The 16,159-nt window shown below is 43.2% G+C and overlaps 1 protein-coding gene across 8 annotated transcripts in view; it reads left to right on the forward strand.

Annotated features, from left to right (window-relative positions):
* The window catches only part of KIF3B (kinesin family member 3B), a 53,261-nt gene that overhangs the window by 31,411 nt on the left and 5,691 nt on the right, over positions 1–16,159 (forward strand). For all 8 annotated transcript variants that reach the window (XM_003411647.4, XM_064275958.1, XM_064275957.1 and 5 more), the window contains 7 exons: positions 1,033–2,501; positions 7,112–7,213; positions 7,389–7,511; positions 7,621–7,739; positions 12,675–12,788; positions 13,485–13,590; positions 15,948–16,126. In XM_003411647.4, the coding sequence (XP_003411695.1) occupies positions 1,098–2,501; positions 7,112–7,213; positions 7,389–7,511; positions 7,621–7,739; positions 12,675–12,788; positions 13,485–13,590; positions 15,948–16,126 (2,147 nt within the window). In that variant the 5' untranslated portion in view covers positions 1,033–1,097. The remainder of the gene's footprint in view (positions 1–1,032; positions 2,502–7,111; positions 7,214–7,388; positions 7,512–7,620; positions 7,740–12,674; positions 12,789–13,484; positions 13,591–15,947; positions 16,127–16,159) is intronic.

The following is a 16,159-nucleotide window of genomic DNA, read 5'->3' on the forward strand; positions in this document are numbered from 1 at the left end:
AGAATGGCTCAGGGCGCATTGCAGGACCTGTCTCAGGCCCAGGGAAATTGACAGCCACTGAAGCCAGCTTCGGGGCTGGGGGCACAGTAAAATACATATAAGTACTTAGCTTTTGTTGAGAGCGCTGTTCTTCTCTGGTTCCAGAGGTGTGCATAGGCTGTGCGGCTGGCTGTTTCTCCCTGAGGAAACTGCAGCCGAACGCTACCATCAGCCCACCACAGTCTGAGGTTCCTGGCGATTCAGGTCTAGCAACCCCTCTCCGCTTCTGACCTGTCTCTCCCCACCCTCTACTGCTCAGTCATTTTCTAACTTTGCCTTTAATGTTCAGGGCTTCTAGCTTGTCATAAATGTAATCGTTTCACTTGTTTTTTTGGGTCATTGTTGCAAGAGGGTTTACCAGAAGTGTCTGACTACTCTGCCATCTTGGCCCCGCCTCACATATATCCTTTTTACACACTGTTCCTCACTTATTTTTTCAATTAACACTATATTTTGGTATAGTATTACATTCAGTTTACACTCATTTTAAAAACTGCATACACTTCCACTGTATATATTAAATATATTTAATTATTTGATCAGCTCCCTCTTGATGGGAATTGGGATTGTCTGCAGCCTATTGCTACCGCAGGGTTGCAAACAAATAGCATTGTACATATGTCTTTGTACAAGATGTATCTGTAGGATGAAGTCTTAGAAATATAATTGCTAAGCCAAAGGGTATGTGTGTTTTAAAGTTCAACGGGGTATGAGATCTCTTAGTCTTTTAAAAGATTTCCAGCCACTTCAGCCTGTAGTGTAAGAGAAAATGATGGTTAAAGAGGGGGCAGTCTAGTTAACAATATTAGTGAAGGTTTTGTTTTTCCTCCTGAAACTAGTTACAAACCCACAAGGAAATACACAGTGTGGTAAAGTTATTAAATATAGCTGTCAGAAGGTTAGCGGGATAAAGATGTATTGGGTGTGTTAGCTACTGTCAAGCAACCCAGAATGACACTTATACTGTACTTACTAACTTCTGCTCTTTTCTAGGACCTTAGCATCGTGAGACAATTTTGTATTCATAGCCTTCACAACTGACCCGCTTAGAGTTCATCATGTCAAAGTTAAAAAGCTCAGAGTCTGTCAGGGTGGTGGTTCGCTGTCGGCCCATGAATGGCAAGGAAAAGGCTGCTTCCTACGACAAGGTGGTGGATGTGGATGTGAAGCTGGGGCAGGTGTCTGTGAAGAACCCCAAAGGAGTGGCCCATGAAATGCCCAAGACCTTCACCTTTGATGCAGTGTATGACTGGAATGCCAAGCAGTTTGAACTCTATGATGAGACGTTCCGACCGCTTGTGGACTCTGTCCTGCAGGGTTTCAATGGGACAATTTTTGCCTATGGACAAACTGGGACTGGGAAAACCTACACAATGGAAGGAGTTCGTGGTGACCCTGAAAAAAGGGGGGTCATCCCTAACTCGTTTGATCACATCTTCACCCACATTTCTCGATCCCAGAATCAACAATACCTGGTCAGGGCTTCATATTTAGAGATCTACCAGGAGGAGATCCGAGATCTGCTCTCAAAGGATCAGACTAAAAGGCTTGAGCTCAAAGAGAGACCTGACACTGGAGTGTATGTGAAAGACCTGTCTTCCTTTGTCACCAAGAGTGTGAAGGAGATAGAGCACGTGATGAATGTGGGGAACCAGAACCGTTCGGTTGGTGCTACCAATATGAACGAGCACAGTTCACGTTCTCATGCAATTTTTGTTATCACCATTGAGTGCAGTGAGGTAGGCCTTGATGGTGAAAACCATATCCGTGTGGGGAAATTAAACCTTGTAGATCTTGCTGGCAGTGAACGGCAAGCTAAGACCGGTGCTCAAGGGGAAAGATTGAAGGAAGCGACCAAGATCAACCTCTCCCTTTCAGCCTTAGGTAATGTCATCTCTGCCCTGGTGGATGGCAAAAGCACTCACATCCCATACCGGGACTCAAAGCTTACGAGGCTTCTCCAAGATTCCCTCGGTGGCAATGCTAAAACTGTGATGGTGGCCAACGTGGGGCCTGCTTCTTACAATGTAGAAGAGACTCTGACCACTCTGAGATATGCCAACCGTGCCAAAAACATTAAGAATAAACCAAGGGTCAATGAGGACCCTAAGGATGCCCTTCTTCGAGAATTTCAGGAAGAGATTGCTCGGCTCAAGGCCCAGCTGGAAAAACGGTCCATTGGCAGAAGGAAGAGGAGGGAGAAGCGGAGGGAAGGTGGAGGCAGCGGTGGGGGTGGGGAAGAGGAGGAGGAGGAGGGAGAAGAGGGTGAGGAGGAAGGGGATGATAAAGATGATTATTGGCGGGAACAGCAAGAAAAACTGGAGATTGAGAAGCGGGCCATTATAGAGGATCACAGCTTGGTTGCAGAGGAGAAGATGAGGCTGCTGAAGGAGAAGGAGAAGAAGATGGAGGACCTGCGGCGGGAGAAGGATGCTGCCGAGATGCTGGGTGCCAAAATCAAGGTACCATATCCTTCCTTAGGCCTTTTCCCATTTTGGTGCTTTTTGTTTCATCCTCCCCGCTCCTCAAAACAAAACATATGTGTATATATGATCCCTAGGAGTTGGAGTCAACGGCAATGGGTTTGCTTGTTTTTTTTTCTTGTATATATGATGTCTCTTTCAGTTTTGTATTCCCAGTGGTTCCATGGCATCCAGTACTCAATAAACATTTGTTGAATTGAAATGAAAAAAAAAAAAAAAAAAAAAAATTTTTTTTTCAAATTTTAAAAAATTAAATATTAAGAACTCATAATAATAATAATTACATGCATGCAAGGTATAAAGAAGCAGTAAAACTAACACCTATGTACCTACCAGAAACCCTGATGGCGTAGTGGTTAAGAGGTACAGCTGCTAACCAAAAGGTCGGCAGTTCAAATCCACCAGGCGCTCCTTGGAAACTCTATGGAGCAGTTCTACTCTGTCCTATAGGGTCGCTATGAGTTGGAATCGACTCCACAGCAATGGTTTGGTTTTTTTTTTGGATGTACCTACCACCCAGTGTAAGAAACAGAATAGCACTCATACCTTTAGAAGCTCTTTGTGTTCCTTTCGCACAGAGGCAAAAATTATCCTAAACCTAGTGTTGCTTCCATGCTTTTATTATGGTTTTGCCATATACATAAATATGTCTAAGTAAAAGATTGTTTAGTTTCGCAGAATTTTTTACCTTTGAATAATAGAATCCCACTGCTGAAATTTACTTTTATTTGCTCAGTATTAAGTTCATGAGCTTTATCCATATTGATGCCTGTAGCAGTGGTTTATTCATTGTTACTGTTCTAAGTATTCAGTAGTATTCAATTCCCCTGATAGTTTGGGTTGTGTGTATTTTTGGCTGTGTATGTTCATGTCCTTGGCTCCTGGAGAACGTGTATGTGGAAGAGTTTCCTGTCTGGCATTGTTAGGCCCTAGAGTATGTGCAGCTTAAGCTTTGCCAGGTAATGACAAATGGTTTTCTAAAGTGGCTGTGTGAATTGAAGCTTCTGCCAGCAGGCTGTGAGTTCTGGTTGCTCCTCATGCTTGCCAACACTTGTGATGATTGGAGTTTACTTTTTATATATATAAAAACTAAAAAAAATTTTTTTTTTTTAGTTTTTATATATATAGTGGGCATAAAATGATATTTCATTGTGGCTTTACCTTGTAGTGCCCTGATTACACAAGATGCAGAACAGTTCTGTCACCCCGAAGTATTTCCTCACAATGTGCTGTTGTAGTCAATCCTCCCAACCCTGTGAGCCAGTATGTTTCATTGAGTCCGCCTCGTTTTCCTCCATGGCTGAGCAGTATTCTAGAGTGTGGAGGCTCTCACTGTTTTGAGTCTTATTTCTGAAGGCAGTGTACTTTTCCATCAGGTGGCATAGGTCTTTACTGGCAGAGGTGAGTGACAAAGTGGCCCTGAAGATCTGAGGGTGAAGCCTTGGCTACTGGCTGATCACAAATCAGAATTCCTTTGAAGCATTGGGTATTGAATTTATATAAATTTATTTCTACTCTATAACATAAAAAACTGGTTGCTATTGAGTTGATTCCCACTCAGTGATCCTGTAGGACAGAGTAGAACTGCCCCATAGGGTTTCCCAGGAATGGTTGATGGATTTGAACTGCTGACCTTTTGGTTAGCAGCCGTAGCTCTTAACCACTGTGCCACCAGGGCTCTGCTCTATAATATATCCATGTTTATTAATTTATAAACAACAAGGCTCTCTTCTCGACTTCCCTCCGCCCACTCCATGAAGCTATACCGTGTTTATCTGTGGCCTCACAGTAGCCTTTTCACAGAGCTAGGTAATATTTTCTTCAGAGGCAAGGACCTTAAAGCCTTGAAAGTCCTCTCCAGGACTAAAATCCTTTAGATGTGATGTGAAAATTTAGTCACACACAACACAAGTAGGGGGTAACTTTGTTCCAGGAAGGGGCTTATTATGGAATTTCATTATATCAAATGCCACTTCACCCCTCCTCACTCCTGCATTCGAAATGTAACTCGATGTGCCCACATTTGGTTTGTGTGCTGATGTTTGGATCCCATCTGTTATTTAAGGGCAGGAACACCTAGACCCTAAACAACCTGGGGTGTCTGAGAACTCTCAGAGGCTGAGTGGGACAAGACTCAGCACTACCTCAAGGTCACCAACTTCTTAGATATTTTGTCTATGGGGAGATGATATTACTTTTGTCTTTCTCAATCCCTGGATGCTGTAAAATCATACAAGAATTCTAGAGCTGGAGAGAAGGGGAGGCTGACTAATCTAGTCCAGCCCCTTCATTTTGAGAGAAGAGGAGACAGACTGAAAGGGCTCACCGAAAGGTGGCAGTAAGACTGTGGCTAATGTTCATATGTTTTTTAAAACCAAGGTGGCAGTTTTTGCATTCCATATTTTTGCAAATCGTTCCCGTGACCTCAGCCACCATTTAAATGCTGAAGGCTCCCAAGCTAGCCCAGAGCTGTCTCCTAACATCCAGATCCCATAGTCTTCTGCCTCGGGACACCCAGAGAGCCTGCTTCTTCTTCCTCAGCTCAGTGAAGCCAGACCTCTAGGAGCTCTCCTTGCTAGCTGCCCCTGCCCCTCCCTGTGGCCCAGTCAGTCCACAAGGCTGTCTTAGTTTCTTAGTGCTGCTATAACAGAATACCACAAGTGGGTGGCTTTAACGAACAGAAATTAATTTTCTCACAATTTAGGAGGCTAGAAGTCCAAATTCAGGGCATAGGCTCTAGGGGAGGGCTTTCTCTCTCCTGTCAGCTCTTGGGAAGGTCTTTGTCCCTTTTCAGGGTCTGTTCCTGGGTTCCTTGGCGATCTTCAGGTGGTATGGCATCTATCTGCTGCCATCTCTGCTTCCTTGCTTCTGTGTCTGTTGTTTTTGTTCTTAGGTGCCGTTGAGTCGATTTTGATCCATTTAGACCGTCTGTGATGGGAGTAGAACTGCCTCCGAGGATTTCCTTGGCTGTAATCCTCGTGGACGCAGATCACCAGGTCTTTCTCCTGAGGAGCTGCTATGTGGGTTGGAGCCACCAACCTTTCCATTAGCAGTGAGGGCTTAACTCTTGCACCACCAGGAGTCCTTTTCTGTGCCTGATCTGCTCTTTTTATGTGTCAAAAGTGATTGGTTTAAAACACACCTACACTGACATGACCTCATTAACAAAGAAAGCCCTGTTCCCAAATGGAATTACATCCATAAGTATACCCATAAAAATCCATTGCTGTTTGTCGTCGAGTTGACCCTATAGGACAGAATAGAACTGCCCATAGAGTTTCCAAGGAATGCCTGGTGGATTCAAACTGCTGACCTTTTTGTTGGCAGCCATAGCTCTTAACTACTACCCCACCAGGGCTTCCACTACAGGTATAGGGGTTAGAATTTACAACCCATATTTCTGGAAGACACAGTTCAACCCATACCAGCCTCTGAATCCTGCCTCACCTGGGTGTCTTGGACCCATCCACTTTGCTCCCTGCTACCCCCACTGCTCAAGTAAAGCCTGGACCTCCACACAGCCTCCTTTCTGGCCTGCCATCCAGCCTGCCCTTTTCCAGCCATTTTTCCCATTCTGCTGCAGCAGAATAGCATTTTACAACACAAATCTGACTGTACCTCCATTCTTAAAAAAATAAGTCAGTGGGTCCCAGAGGCTCTCAGGATGAAATTCAGTCTCCCTTAACAGGGCTTTTGAGGTTTTTCAACTGACCTCTGCTTGCTTTGCTGGCTTCATGTATCACTACTCTCTCCTACTCCTACACTCTCAAAAAATTTTTTTTCTTAGCTGATTCTATTTTTACTTCAACTCTGTGTAGATGTCCCTTCAGAGAGGACGCTTACCCTGACTCCTTACTAAAGTCTGAATTCCCTTCCTCCAGTGTGCTTCTCCCATTAATTACTTTGTACTTCCCTCATAGGGAGCCCTGGTAGCACAGTGGTTAAGAGCTTGGCTGCTAACCAAAAGGTCTGCAGTTTGAGTCCACCAGCCGCTCCTTGGAAACCATATGGGGCAGTTCTACTCTGTCCTGTAGGGTCGCTATGAGTCAGGTTTGGTTTTTGTTTTTTCCCTCATAACGGCATCTGCCAACATAAGCTAAGAATCTCTTTAGTTGCCTGTGTCCCTCAGTGGACTAGAAGCTTTGCGATTTATATGCACAGTTGCGTCCCCAGTACCTAGCACATAGTAGGTGTGTATGTTTTAAATGGGGTTGATATTTTGTACAAACAAATCCCCCTTGATTTTTCGTCTCTTTTTTAATATATTTTATTTTCGTTGTTGTTGAAAATATATACTACAGAACATACACCAATACAGCAATTTCTACATGTACCCAAAAATTTTTTTTAGAGAGCTGAAATTCATGTATGTATGGAGAAACTGTATTTTCACTGTCACCAAGGTGAAGCCTCCACTGAAGCCACCCCCAGCTCCACCCCCAGCGATGGGAAGAGTAAGACATGGATAGCTGAGCACAGCTCTGCCCGTTGGCTCGGCCCTGAGCTCTCTCCCTTTTAGGGGCTCCCCGATGAGATGTGTTCTGAAGGACACCATTCGTGAGATGGAGTCTACTTTGTTTCTCACTCAGGCCATGGAGAGTAAGCTGCTTGTTGGAGGGAAAAATATAGTGGATCATACGAATGAACAGCAGAAAATCCTGGAGCAGAAACGGCAGGAAATTGCAGAGCAGGTAATCTTTCATTTTTTGTGGGAACAGAGTGGGGAGGTGAGTTAATTCTACAGAGCGTATGTCTCTCATTTTAGACGTCCTTCAAAGCTAAGACTCTGACCAGGAGCTCCGAGTCCTCATCCTTGTGTAGATCTGGTATCTAGGGAAAACTAATGAATTTTGTGATGTTGCTCAGAAACGTCGAGAAAGAGAAATCCAGCAACAGATGGAAAGTCGAGATGAGGAGACCTTGGAACTTAAAGAGACATACAGCTCATTGCAGCAAGAGGTGGACATCAAGACCAAAAAACTCAAAAAGGTATAAAAGGAATGAGGCCATGCAGAGTTGCCTTGAGACTTTGGGGGAAAAGGAGAACTCTGTTCTCTGGATGGGCACTGTCTTCACCTGCTTCTTCCTTCTGTTCCAGCTCTTCTCCAAGCTGCAGGCAGTGAAGGCTGAGATCCACGACCTCCAAGAAGAACACATCAAGGAGCGCCAAGAGCTGGAGCAGACCCAGAATGAGCTCACCAGGGAGCTGAAACTCAAGTAAGTGCTGCCTTCCCCTAGCACCAAGCCTCCTGCTGGGTCGATTGTCTTGTTTGTTAAGTAAGAAACACACCCCTGAGGACCCCTGCCTACCTCTCACTTCCTCATTTCCTGCCACCTTGTCTGTCTTCGGTCCCATCTGTTAACTGAATGACTTGACTTCAAGATCTCCAAGTTCCTTTCTACCCCACCTTCTTGAAGCTTCTAAAGGCTCTGGCCTTACCTGTATCTATTAATAAGAGGTTATCTTTTTTTAACTTGACTTTTTGTTATGAAATTTTTCTGAATGATATAATGAATACCCATATACCCATCACCCAGGTTCAATAATTAATGGGCTTTTGTTACCTGTTATCTTTTATAAAAATATTTTAAAGCAAATTTTACCTCATGTTTTCTCACTCCTATATGCTTCTAAGTTACGTGACCACATGCTAGATTTTGAAAAGCTTTGTTGAGCTATAGCTCACATGCCATACGGTTCACCTATTTAAAGTGCGTAATTCAGTGTTTTTAAAATATGCTCACAGGCAACCATCACCACAATCTAGTTTCAAAACATTTTCATCTCCCCCAGAAGAAATCCTGTACCAATTAGCAGTGACTCCTCATTCTCCCCTGCCCCAGCCTTAAGCAACCACTAATCTAGCTTGTTTCTATGAATTTGCCTATTCTGGACATTTCATATAATGCAATCATACAATATGTGGTCTTTTGTCAATGGCTTCTTTCGCTTAGTATAATCTGTTCACAGATCATCCATGTCATAGGGTATATCAGTACTTCAGTTCTTTTTATGGCTAAATGCTATTCTATTGTGTGAATATAACAAAATACACCACATTCATCAGTTGATGGACGTTTGGGTTGTTTCCACTTTTTGGCTATTGTAAATGGTGCTGCTATGAACATTTGTATACAAGTTTTTTTGTGAGCCTATGTTTTCAATTCTGTTGAGTCTTCTACAAATTTAATAGTTTTTTTTAGGTCTTACATTTAGGTCTATGATGCATTTTGAGTTAGTTTTTGCATATGGCATGAAGTAGGAGTTCCTTTTGCCTGTGGATGTCTAGTTGTCCTAGCACCATTTGTTGAAAAGGTTATTCTTTCCCCGTTTCATCATCTTGACACCCTTGTTGAAAATCAATTGACCATAAATGTAAGGGGTTTTTGGATTCTTAATATTATTCCATTAGACTATAAAAAAAAAAAATATGTCTGTCCATATGCCATTATCATACTGTCTTATAGCTTTGTAGTAAGCTTTAGAATCAGAAAGTATAACTCCTCCAGCTTTGCTCTTTTTTAAGATTGTCTTACTATTTGGGGTCCCTTGCATTTCCATATAAATTTTAAGATTAACTTATCAATTTCTGCAAAAAGGCAGCTGGGATTTTGATAGGGATTATGCTGAATCTCTAGAACAATTTGGGAAGTGTTGTCATCTTAACATTAAATGTTCTGATCCATGAACATGGAATGTCTTTCCACTTATTTAAATATTAGTTTTTTGTCAATGTTTTGTAGCTTTTAGTATACATCTTGCACTTCTTTCATTAAATTTATTCCTAAGTATTTTTTTTTTAATGCTATTATAAATGGAACTATTTTCTTAATTTTATCTTTGGAATGTTTATTGCTAGTGTATAAAAGTACAACTGATTTTTTTTCAGTTGAATTTCTTTTTGTGCTTTAGATGAAGGTTTACAGAGCAAATTAGTTTCTCATTAAACAAATAATACACGTATTGTTTTGTGACATTGGTTGCCAACTTTGCGACATGTCAGCACTCTCCCCGTCTCAGCCTTGGGTTCCCCATTTCCATTTGTCCAACTTACCTGTCCTCTCCTGCCTTTTGGTCCTTGCCCTTGGGTTGGTGTGCCCATTTAGTCTAGTATACATGGTTGAGCTGTGTATATTATTGTTTGTTTTATGGGCCTATCTAATCTTTGGCTGAAAGGTGAGCCTCAGAAGTGACTTCAGTACTGAGTTAAAAGGGTGTCTGGGGGCTGTACTCTCCGAGTTTCTTCAGTCTGTGACAGACAAGTGTGTCTGGTCTTTGTGAGTTAGAATTTTGTTCTACATTTTTCTCCAGCTCTGTCAGGGACCCTCTATTGTAATCCCTGTCAGAGCAGTTGGTGATGGTAGCTGGACACTATCTAGTTGTCCTGGACTCAGTCTGGTGGAGGCTGTGGTAGTTGTGGTCCATTAGTCCTTTGGACTAATCTTTCCCTTGTATCTTTGGTTTTCTTCATTCTCCCTTACTCCCGACAAGGTGAGAACAGTGGAGTATCTTAGATGGCTGCTCACAAGCTTTTAAGACCCCAGATGCTACTTACCACAGTTGGATGTAGAACATTTCCTTTATAAACTATGTTGTGCCGGTTGAGCTAGATGTTCCCTGAGACCATGGTTCCTATAGCCCTCAGCCCAGTAATTCGGTCCCTCAGGGAGTTTGGATGTGCCTATGAAGCTTCCGTGACCTTGCCTTGGTCGAGTTGTACTGACTTCACCAGTACTGTGTACTGTCTTACCCTTCAGCACAATTAAGATTGATTTTTTAAATATATACACAATGCCATTTTTACATCTAACACAGTTAAGATTCAGTTTCTTGGTATTTTCTAGTATCCAGTCCATATTCAGATTTTCTTGGTATTAGGATCTAAATGAGGATCCCACATTGCATCTGGTTATTATATCTCTTAAGGAGCCCTAATGGCATAATGGCTAAGCACCAAATGGTTGATGATTTGAACCCACCCAGTGGCTCCCCAGGAGAAAGACCTGGTGATCTGCTTCCGTAAAGAAAGCCCTGTGGGACAATCGTCCTCTGTCACACGGGATCACTACGAGTGGAGTGGACTCAACAGCATCTAACAAAAACCACATTGTGTTTCTTCAGCTTATTTTAATCTGGAGGAATCCCTTATCCATGTTTAAAAATTTCTCATAGTCGACTTGTTAAATAAACTGTCAGGTGGCCTGTAAAATCGTCTCACGTTTTGGGCTTGCGAGTCGGCTTCCTCGTGGCGTCCTTGAGTTTGTATCTCCAGCCCTGGTGGCGCCGTGGCTGAGAGCTCAGGCCGCCGATTCAGCAGGCCGGCAGTTCAGACCCACCAGCCGCTCCCTGGACACCATGTGGGGCGGTTCTGCTTTGTCCTGCGGGGTTGCTGTGAGTCGGGGTCGACTTGGCAGCAGTGGGTTTGGTTTTTCGTTTTTATCCCCCTTATTTCCCTTCAGCTGAAAACCAGCTCTGAAGCACACTGAAATCACCTGGCGAGCTTTAAAAAACGGTGCTGCCTGGGCTCCATCCTCGAGATTGATTTAACTGGTCCAGGGCTGTGGCCCTCAGACTTCCGCAGGGATCAGAACCACCCGAAGGGCTTGTTGAACACAGGTCCCTGGGCCCCCCCCCGGAGTCTGGTTCAGGAGGCCTGGGATGGGGCCTGAGATCTGCACTTCTAACAGATGTCAAGGGTTGGTACTGGTGGTTCGATGAACGCGTTTTGAGAGTCATCCGTCTAGCCCGAGATCTGGTTAAGATGATTTTCCAAACCGTGTAGGTGATGTTCATGTGCAGCCTGGCTTGAGAACCACTGAGCTGAGGGTTTCAACCACGATATTTGTCTGGATCCATTATTTCATTAGGGGTTGCAAAATGTTTTTCTATGCCATTCCTTCCCCATCATTAGCTGGGATTTTTTTCTAAAAAATAACTTTCAAAAGGGATCTTTTAATGACCAAGTTGTGAATTTGGAAAGGAGCCCTTAAAATGAAATATATACATAGGTCCTCTTTCTTGGTGTGTACACGGAGAGAAAAGATCAGAACAAAATATTAGTTGTCTCTGAATAGTGAAACCATGAATAATTATATTGTTCACATTTTCTAAAATGAGTAAATAGTGCCTTTTGTAACCAGAAAAAAACAAATATATCTTATGAGAAAGGCCATTGAGAACCATTTAATCTCCCAGAAGTTTTTTTCCCCTAAGAAAATCATTTTTATTGTTTTATCTTTTACAGAGTAGAACTGCCCCATGGTTTCCAAAGAGCACCTGGTGGATTCGAACTGCCGGCCCTTTGGTTAGCAGCCGTAGCACTTAACCACTATGCCACCAGGGTTTTCATCTTTTACTTACATCTTTTGAATAAACAATGAGCCAACCTCTTCCTCCTAGTACCCCACACCTCTGTGGTGTTTGTTTTGTGTCTTTCCCACTTTAACACCGCTTTGGCATTGTTCTGTACTGAGGTTTTGAAAGGGTGAAGGCAGAGATGTGGTGGAAGACAGTAGGTACTGTAGAGAGACACAGCTCACTGGGTCTAGTATTCGTTGTTTGCCAAGTTCCCCAGGCGCGTCTCAGACAGAGACTCTTCTCAAGAATTGTCTTCTGTCCTCGGTGCTCTGAAGAACTGATATCCACTGGGCCCTGCTCTTTGTCCTGGCCGTTAGAAAAGGAAGTTTTCCAGCTTGGGCAACAATGCGTGGAGTTGGAGGAGGGCAACTGAAACTTAATTTCTAACCTGTTTTCAGCATTTGCAAAATTAATGACCTGGTTTTGCAGCATCAGTGGCCCTCCAGAAGATACTTGCTTTAGCAAGTGTTCACTCCAGTATAGCTCAGGCACCACGCCCTCTTCAGTCTTTCTACATTCTCAAGCTGCAGCTCCCATATTCCCTGACAGACCACTATCAGCACCTGTCATACCTAAGAGTACTGCACTGTAACCCCTCTGTCTCAGGCAGGGACCAGGTGTCATGCTTGTCTGAATCCCAGTTCTTGGTATGATGTTAGGCCCAAAGTACCTGCTCAGTATATGTTTGTTGAGTAACTTAAGAGTAGTCACTACTCATGGGACCAGATAGCCAACACTGACTAATTAAACCTCTTTCTCCATCTGTGTTCACCTATGTATGTGTGTTCTTACAGGCATCTTATTATAGAAAACTTTATCCCTCTGGAAGAAAAAAGTAAAATTATGAATCGATCTTTCTTTGATGAAGAGGAGGATCATTGGAAATTACACCCGATAACCAGACTGGAGTAAGTCACTATTAACTTTAAGTAGAAAGGCAGCGGGAGAGGTGCTGGGGGGTGTTCGAGAAGAGTGAAAGACTGTTGACAAGCTGGACTTGGCCAGAGGGGTATGGTTAGAGCACAGTTTGAGTCATTTAAACTCAGAACCAATTGCATTTCTGAGCTTTATGGCTCCCAGAGGTCCATGAGGTAAAAAAAAGTCTGGTGACGAGTGTATTATTAGGAATTGGAGACTTTGTTACTGGTGAACTGATGACCCTTCCCACGTTGCTGCATTTCAGCTTCCCCAGCTGTCAAAGGGTGCTAGGCGAATTGAGAGGCAGTACATAGGTGTCATCTTGTGTGTCAGTTCCAGTCTGACAGAGCATTGAGGAGGATTCTCAGGTCTGTGAAGGATGCAGGAGTGGGGAGTGCTGGCAGCCATACTTTGTGTCTGCCCTGTAAGAACTAGATGACTGAGACCCCTTGTAATTTAAAAGATGCGTGATGCTTACATTTGAATCAGAAAGCAATTCAATCAGTACATATAAGATAAGCAGCTCCTGTCCTATTAACATGTTAGCCCTCAGTCCAGGGAATTCCTTGCTTTCGGTTCCACCTGAAGCAGGCTCAGAATCTTCTGAGCGCTAGCTTGGCAGGACCAGTGCTGGGGCTGTGGACCACACTCCAGCCAGGGCTTTAACCACTGCAGTCCATTTTCAGGAACCAGCAGATGATGAAGCGGCCAGTCTCAGCTGTGGGATACAAGAGGCCATTGAGCCAACACGCAAGAATGTCCATGATGATTCGCCCTGAGGCTCGATACAGGGTGAGAAGATTGTTCTTGGTTTTTCTCCTCTCTCTTTTGGAGGAGTTTAGATATATGAAACCCTTAGGCACTGTCCTGCGAAGTTACAGAGTTTGTTTGTACCTTGACTCTTTCTAGAGGTAGTTGAGGATGTTTATAATGTAAAAAATACATAAGTAAAAAGGTAAAATAGAATGAAATTTAGAAACTCAGGACTGGAGAAGGAGGAAAGTCCAAACACAGTGTCCTTAATAGCCAATAAATATTAACAGTAAGCTTCAAAATGGCTCTGTGGGGAGTCTGGAGAGAACGCGGATGTTTAGTGACAGGAGAGGAGTCCCTGGGTGGTGCAAATGGTTAAGCACTCAACTACTAGCTGAAAGGTGGGCGGTTCTAACCCGTCTAGAGAGCTTCTGAAGACAGACCTGGCCATCTTCTGCCAAAAGGTCACAGCCTTGAAAACCCTATGGAGCAGTTCTACTCTATACACACCGGGTCACCATAAGCTAGAATTGACTAGATGGCAACTAACAACAACTGTGACAGGAGAGGACTCTCTGGGTGATGCAAACAGTTAAGGAGCTTGGCTGCTAACAAAGGTTGGAAGTTCAGATTCACTCAGAGGTGCCTCAGAAGAAATACCTGGCAGTCTATCTCTGAAAAATCAGCCCTCAGAAATCCCATGGAGCACAGTTCTACTCTGATACGCTTGGAGCCACCGTAAGTTGGAATCGAGTTGCCAGCTTGATACTGATGTCCCGAGGTGGCTATTCTGACCAAGGGTGGTTGAATGACACACAGGTCAGTTTAGTGACAAGAGATGGAGATGTGTTAAAGAACTACAGTACTTAAACTTGGCATCAGATTGTTTACATATTTAAAGTGACACAGTTGAGTGCTACTTAAAGACCCCAAAATATTTTACAATAAAAATGTTGTAAGTGCTTCCCTTTGTAAGCATTTTCTATGTGCCAGGCACTGTGCTCACTTAATGGCTTTATCTCATTGAAGCCTCCCATCCTGTCTCTGCAGTCTCTCCTGTCGCTTAAAGGTCAGGTAGCTGGTAAGTGGAGGATCCAGGAGATACAACATATTGTTAAGTAAAAAAAAAAGCAAGTTATAAAACAATTTGTACCAGACATGTATAGAAGAATAAAAAATCTGGTGAAAAATATATCAGAATGTGAACTGGTTATCTCTGGTTGGTGGACGTATACTTAACTTTTCTTCGTTTTGCTTATCTATATAACTATCAACAGGGAAACTATAATTTTTATAATGAAAGATTTTCACTTAAAAAATTTTTAAATGTTTTTTAATCTTCCTTGGCAGCTAGAGCAAAAAAGATCAGGATTAGTTAGCTCTACAGATGCTGCTTTTCTTCGTGAAGTTATTTAAAATAAAGCAAGCCAAAGGGAAAAGATTGACTAGATGGGGTTTTATGTAGGGGAACGTGAGTGGTGTATCAGAAGCATTTTTCTAGCAGTTTCAGAAGACATGTATCTCATCAGTTATTTTGTATTTTAAGCTAGAAACATGATTTTAAAGTCCAGAAATCAAATATGTGGGTTTCTGGGGGGCTAATCTGATCCAAAGGTAGTATTAGAGCAGTAGTTCTCCAGTGTTTTTTATCAATGGATCCACTTCATCAGGAGAAGTTGTACACAGTATCCCAGTATACAGAGCAGTAGATGGAGCTGCTCCCTCTCCCACCCCCTCCCTGCAGTGGCCCCTTCTGCCTCCTCTGAAGCCCTGAGGCTTGAGCAGCACTGACACGGAGGAGCTAGAGGAGGAGAGGGGCCTGGTAACCGTGGTGTTCTTCCCGTGACACGCCTGTCTCAGTATTAGGAGCTAGACGAAGGCGCACAACAGGATACCAAGTGAATTATGAGGTGGGGCTCATTCTGATTTTTAAAATGTGGTTACAAAGCCCACATATACTGCCATGGTCACCCTCCACAAACATACAACAGAGCTGCCCTCTGCAACCAAAATGTCCATCGAGGCTACTGTCTGTCAGTGATAAATGATTGGTGATTGCTGTTTTCTTCTTTATACCTTTCTGTATTTTCATATTGTCTGCAGTAAATTGGTTTTCCTTAATTTATTATTTCCCTTAGGATATAATACATGCTCATTGTTTTTTTTAAAAAAAAAAAAGGAAAAGAAAATACAGGAAAACATAGAGAAAAAAAAAATCATCTATAATCCTGCCCAGGAAAAAAAATTATAAAACTACATCCCTTCTTCTCGACAGGCTTTCAGTAGGCTCTGAATAGCAAGCAGTTTGCTATTCTGTTCTTGGAGAAGGTATGGGTTGCTTGTGTTCTGTGTCTGCCTGGAGGCCAACCTAAATGCTCGTGACTGTGCTTCTCCAGGCAGAAAACATCGTGCTGTTGGAGCTGGACATGCCCAGCCGAACCACCAGAGATTACGAAGGCCCTGCCATTGCCCCCAAAGTCCAGGCTGCGTTGGATGCGGCTCTGCAGGATGAAGATGAGATACAGGTGGATGCGTCATCCTTTGAAAGCACGGCAAATAAGAAATCCAAGGCCAGGTGAGTGGGTTTTGATGACCCATGTTTGAACAG

This window comes from Loxodonta africana, chromosome 24 (assembly GCF_030014295.1).
Source record: "Loxodonta africana isolate mLoxAfr1 chromosome 24, mLoxAfr1.hap2, whole genome shotgun sequence".
NCBI classification, from domain to species: domain Eukaryota; kingdom Metazoa; phylum Chordata; class Mammalia; order Proboscidea; family Elephantidae; genus Loxodonta; species Loxodonta africana.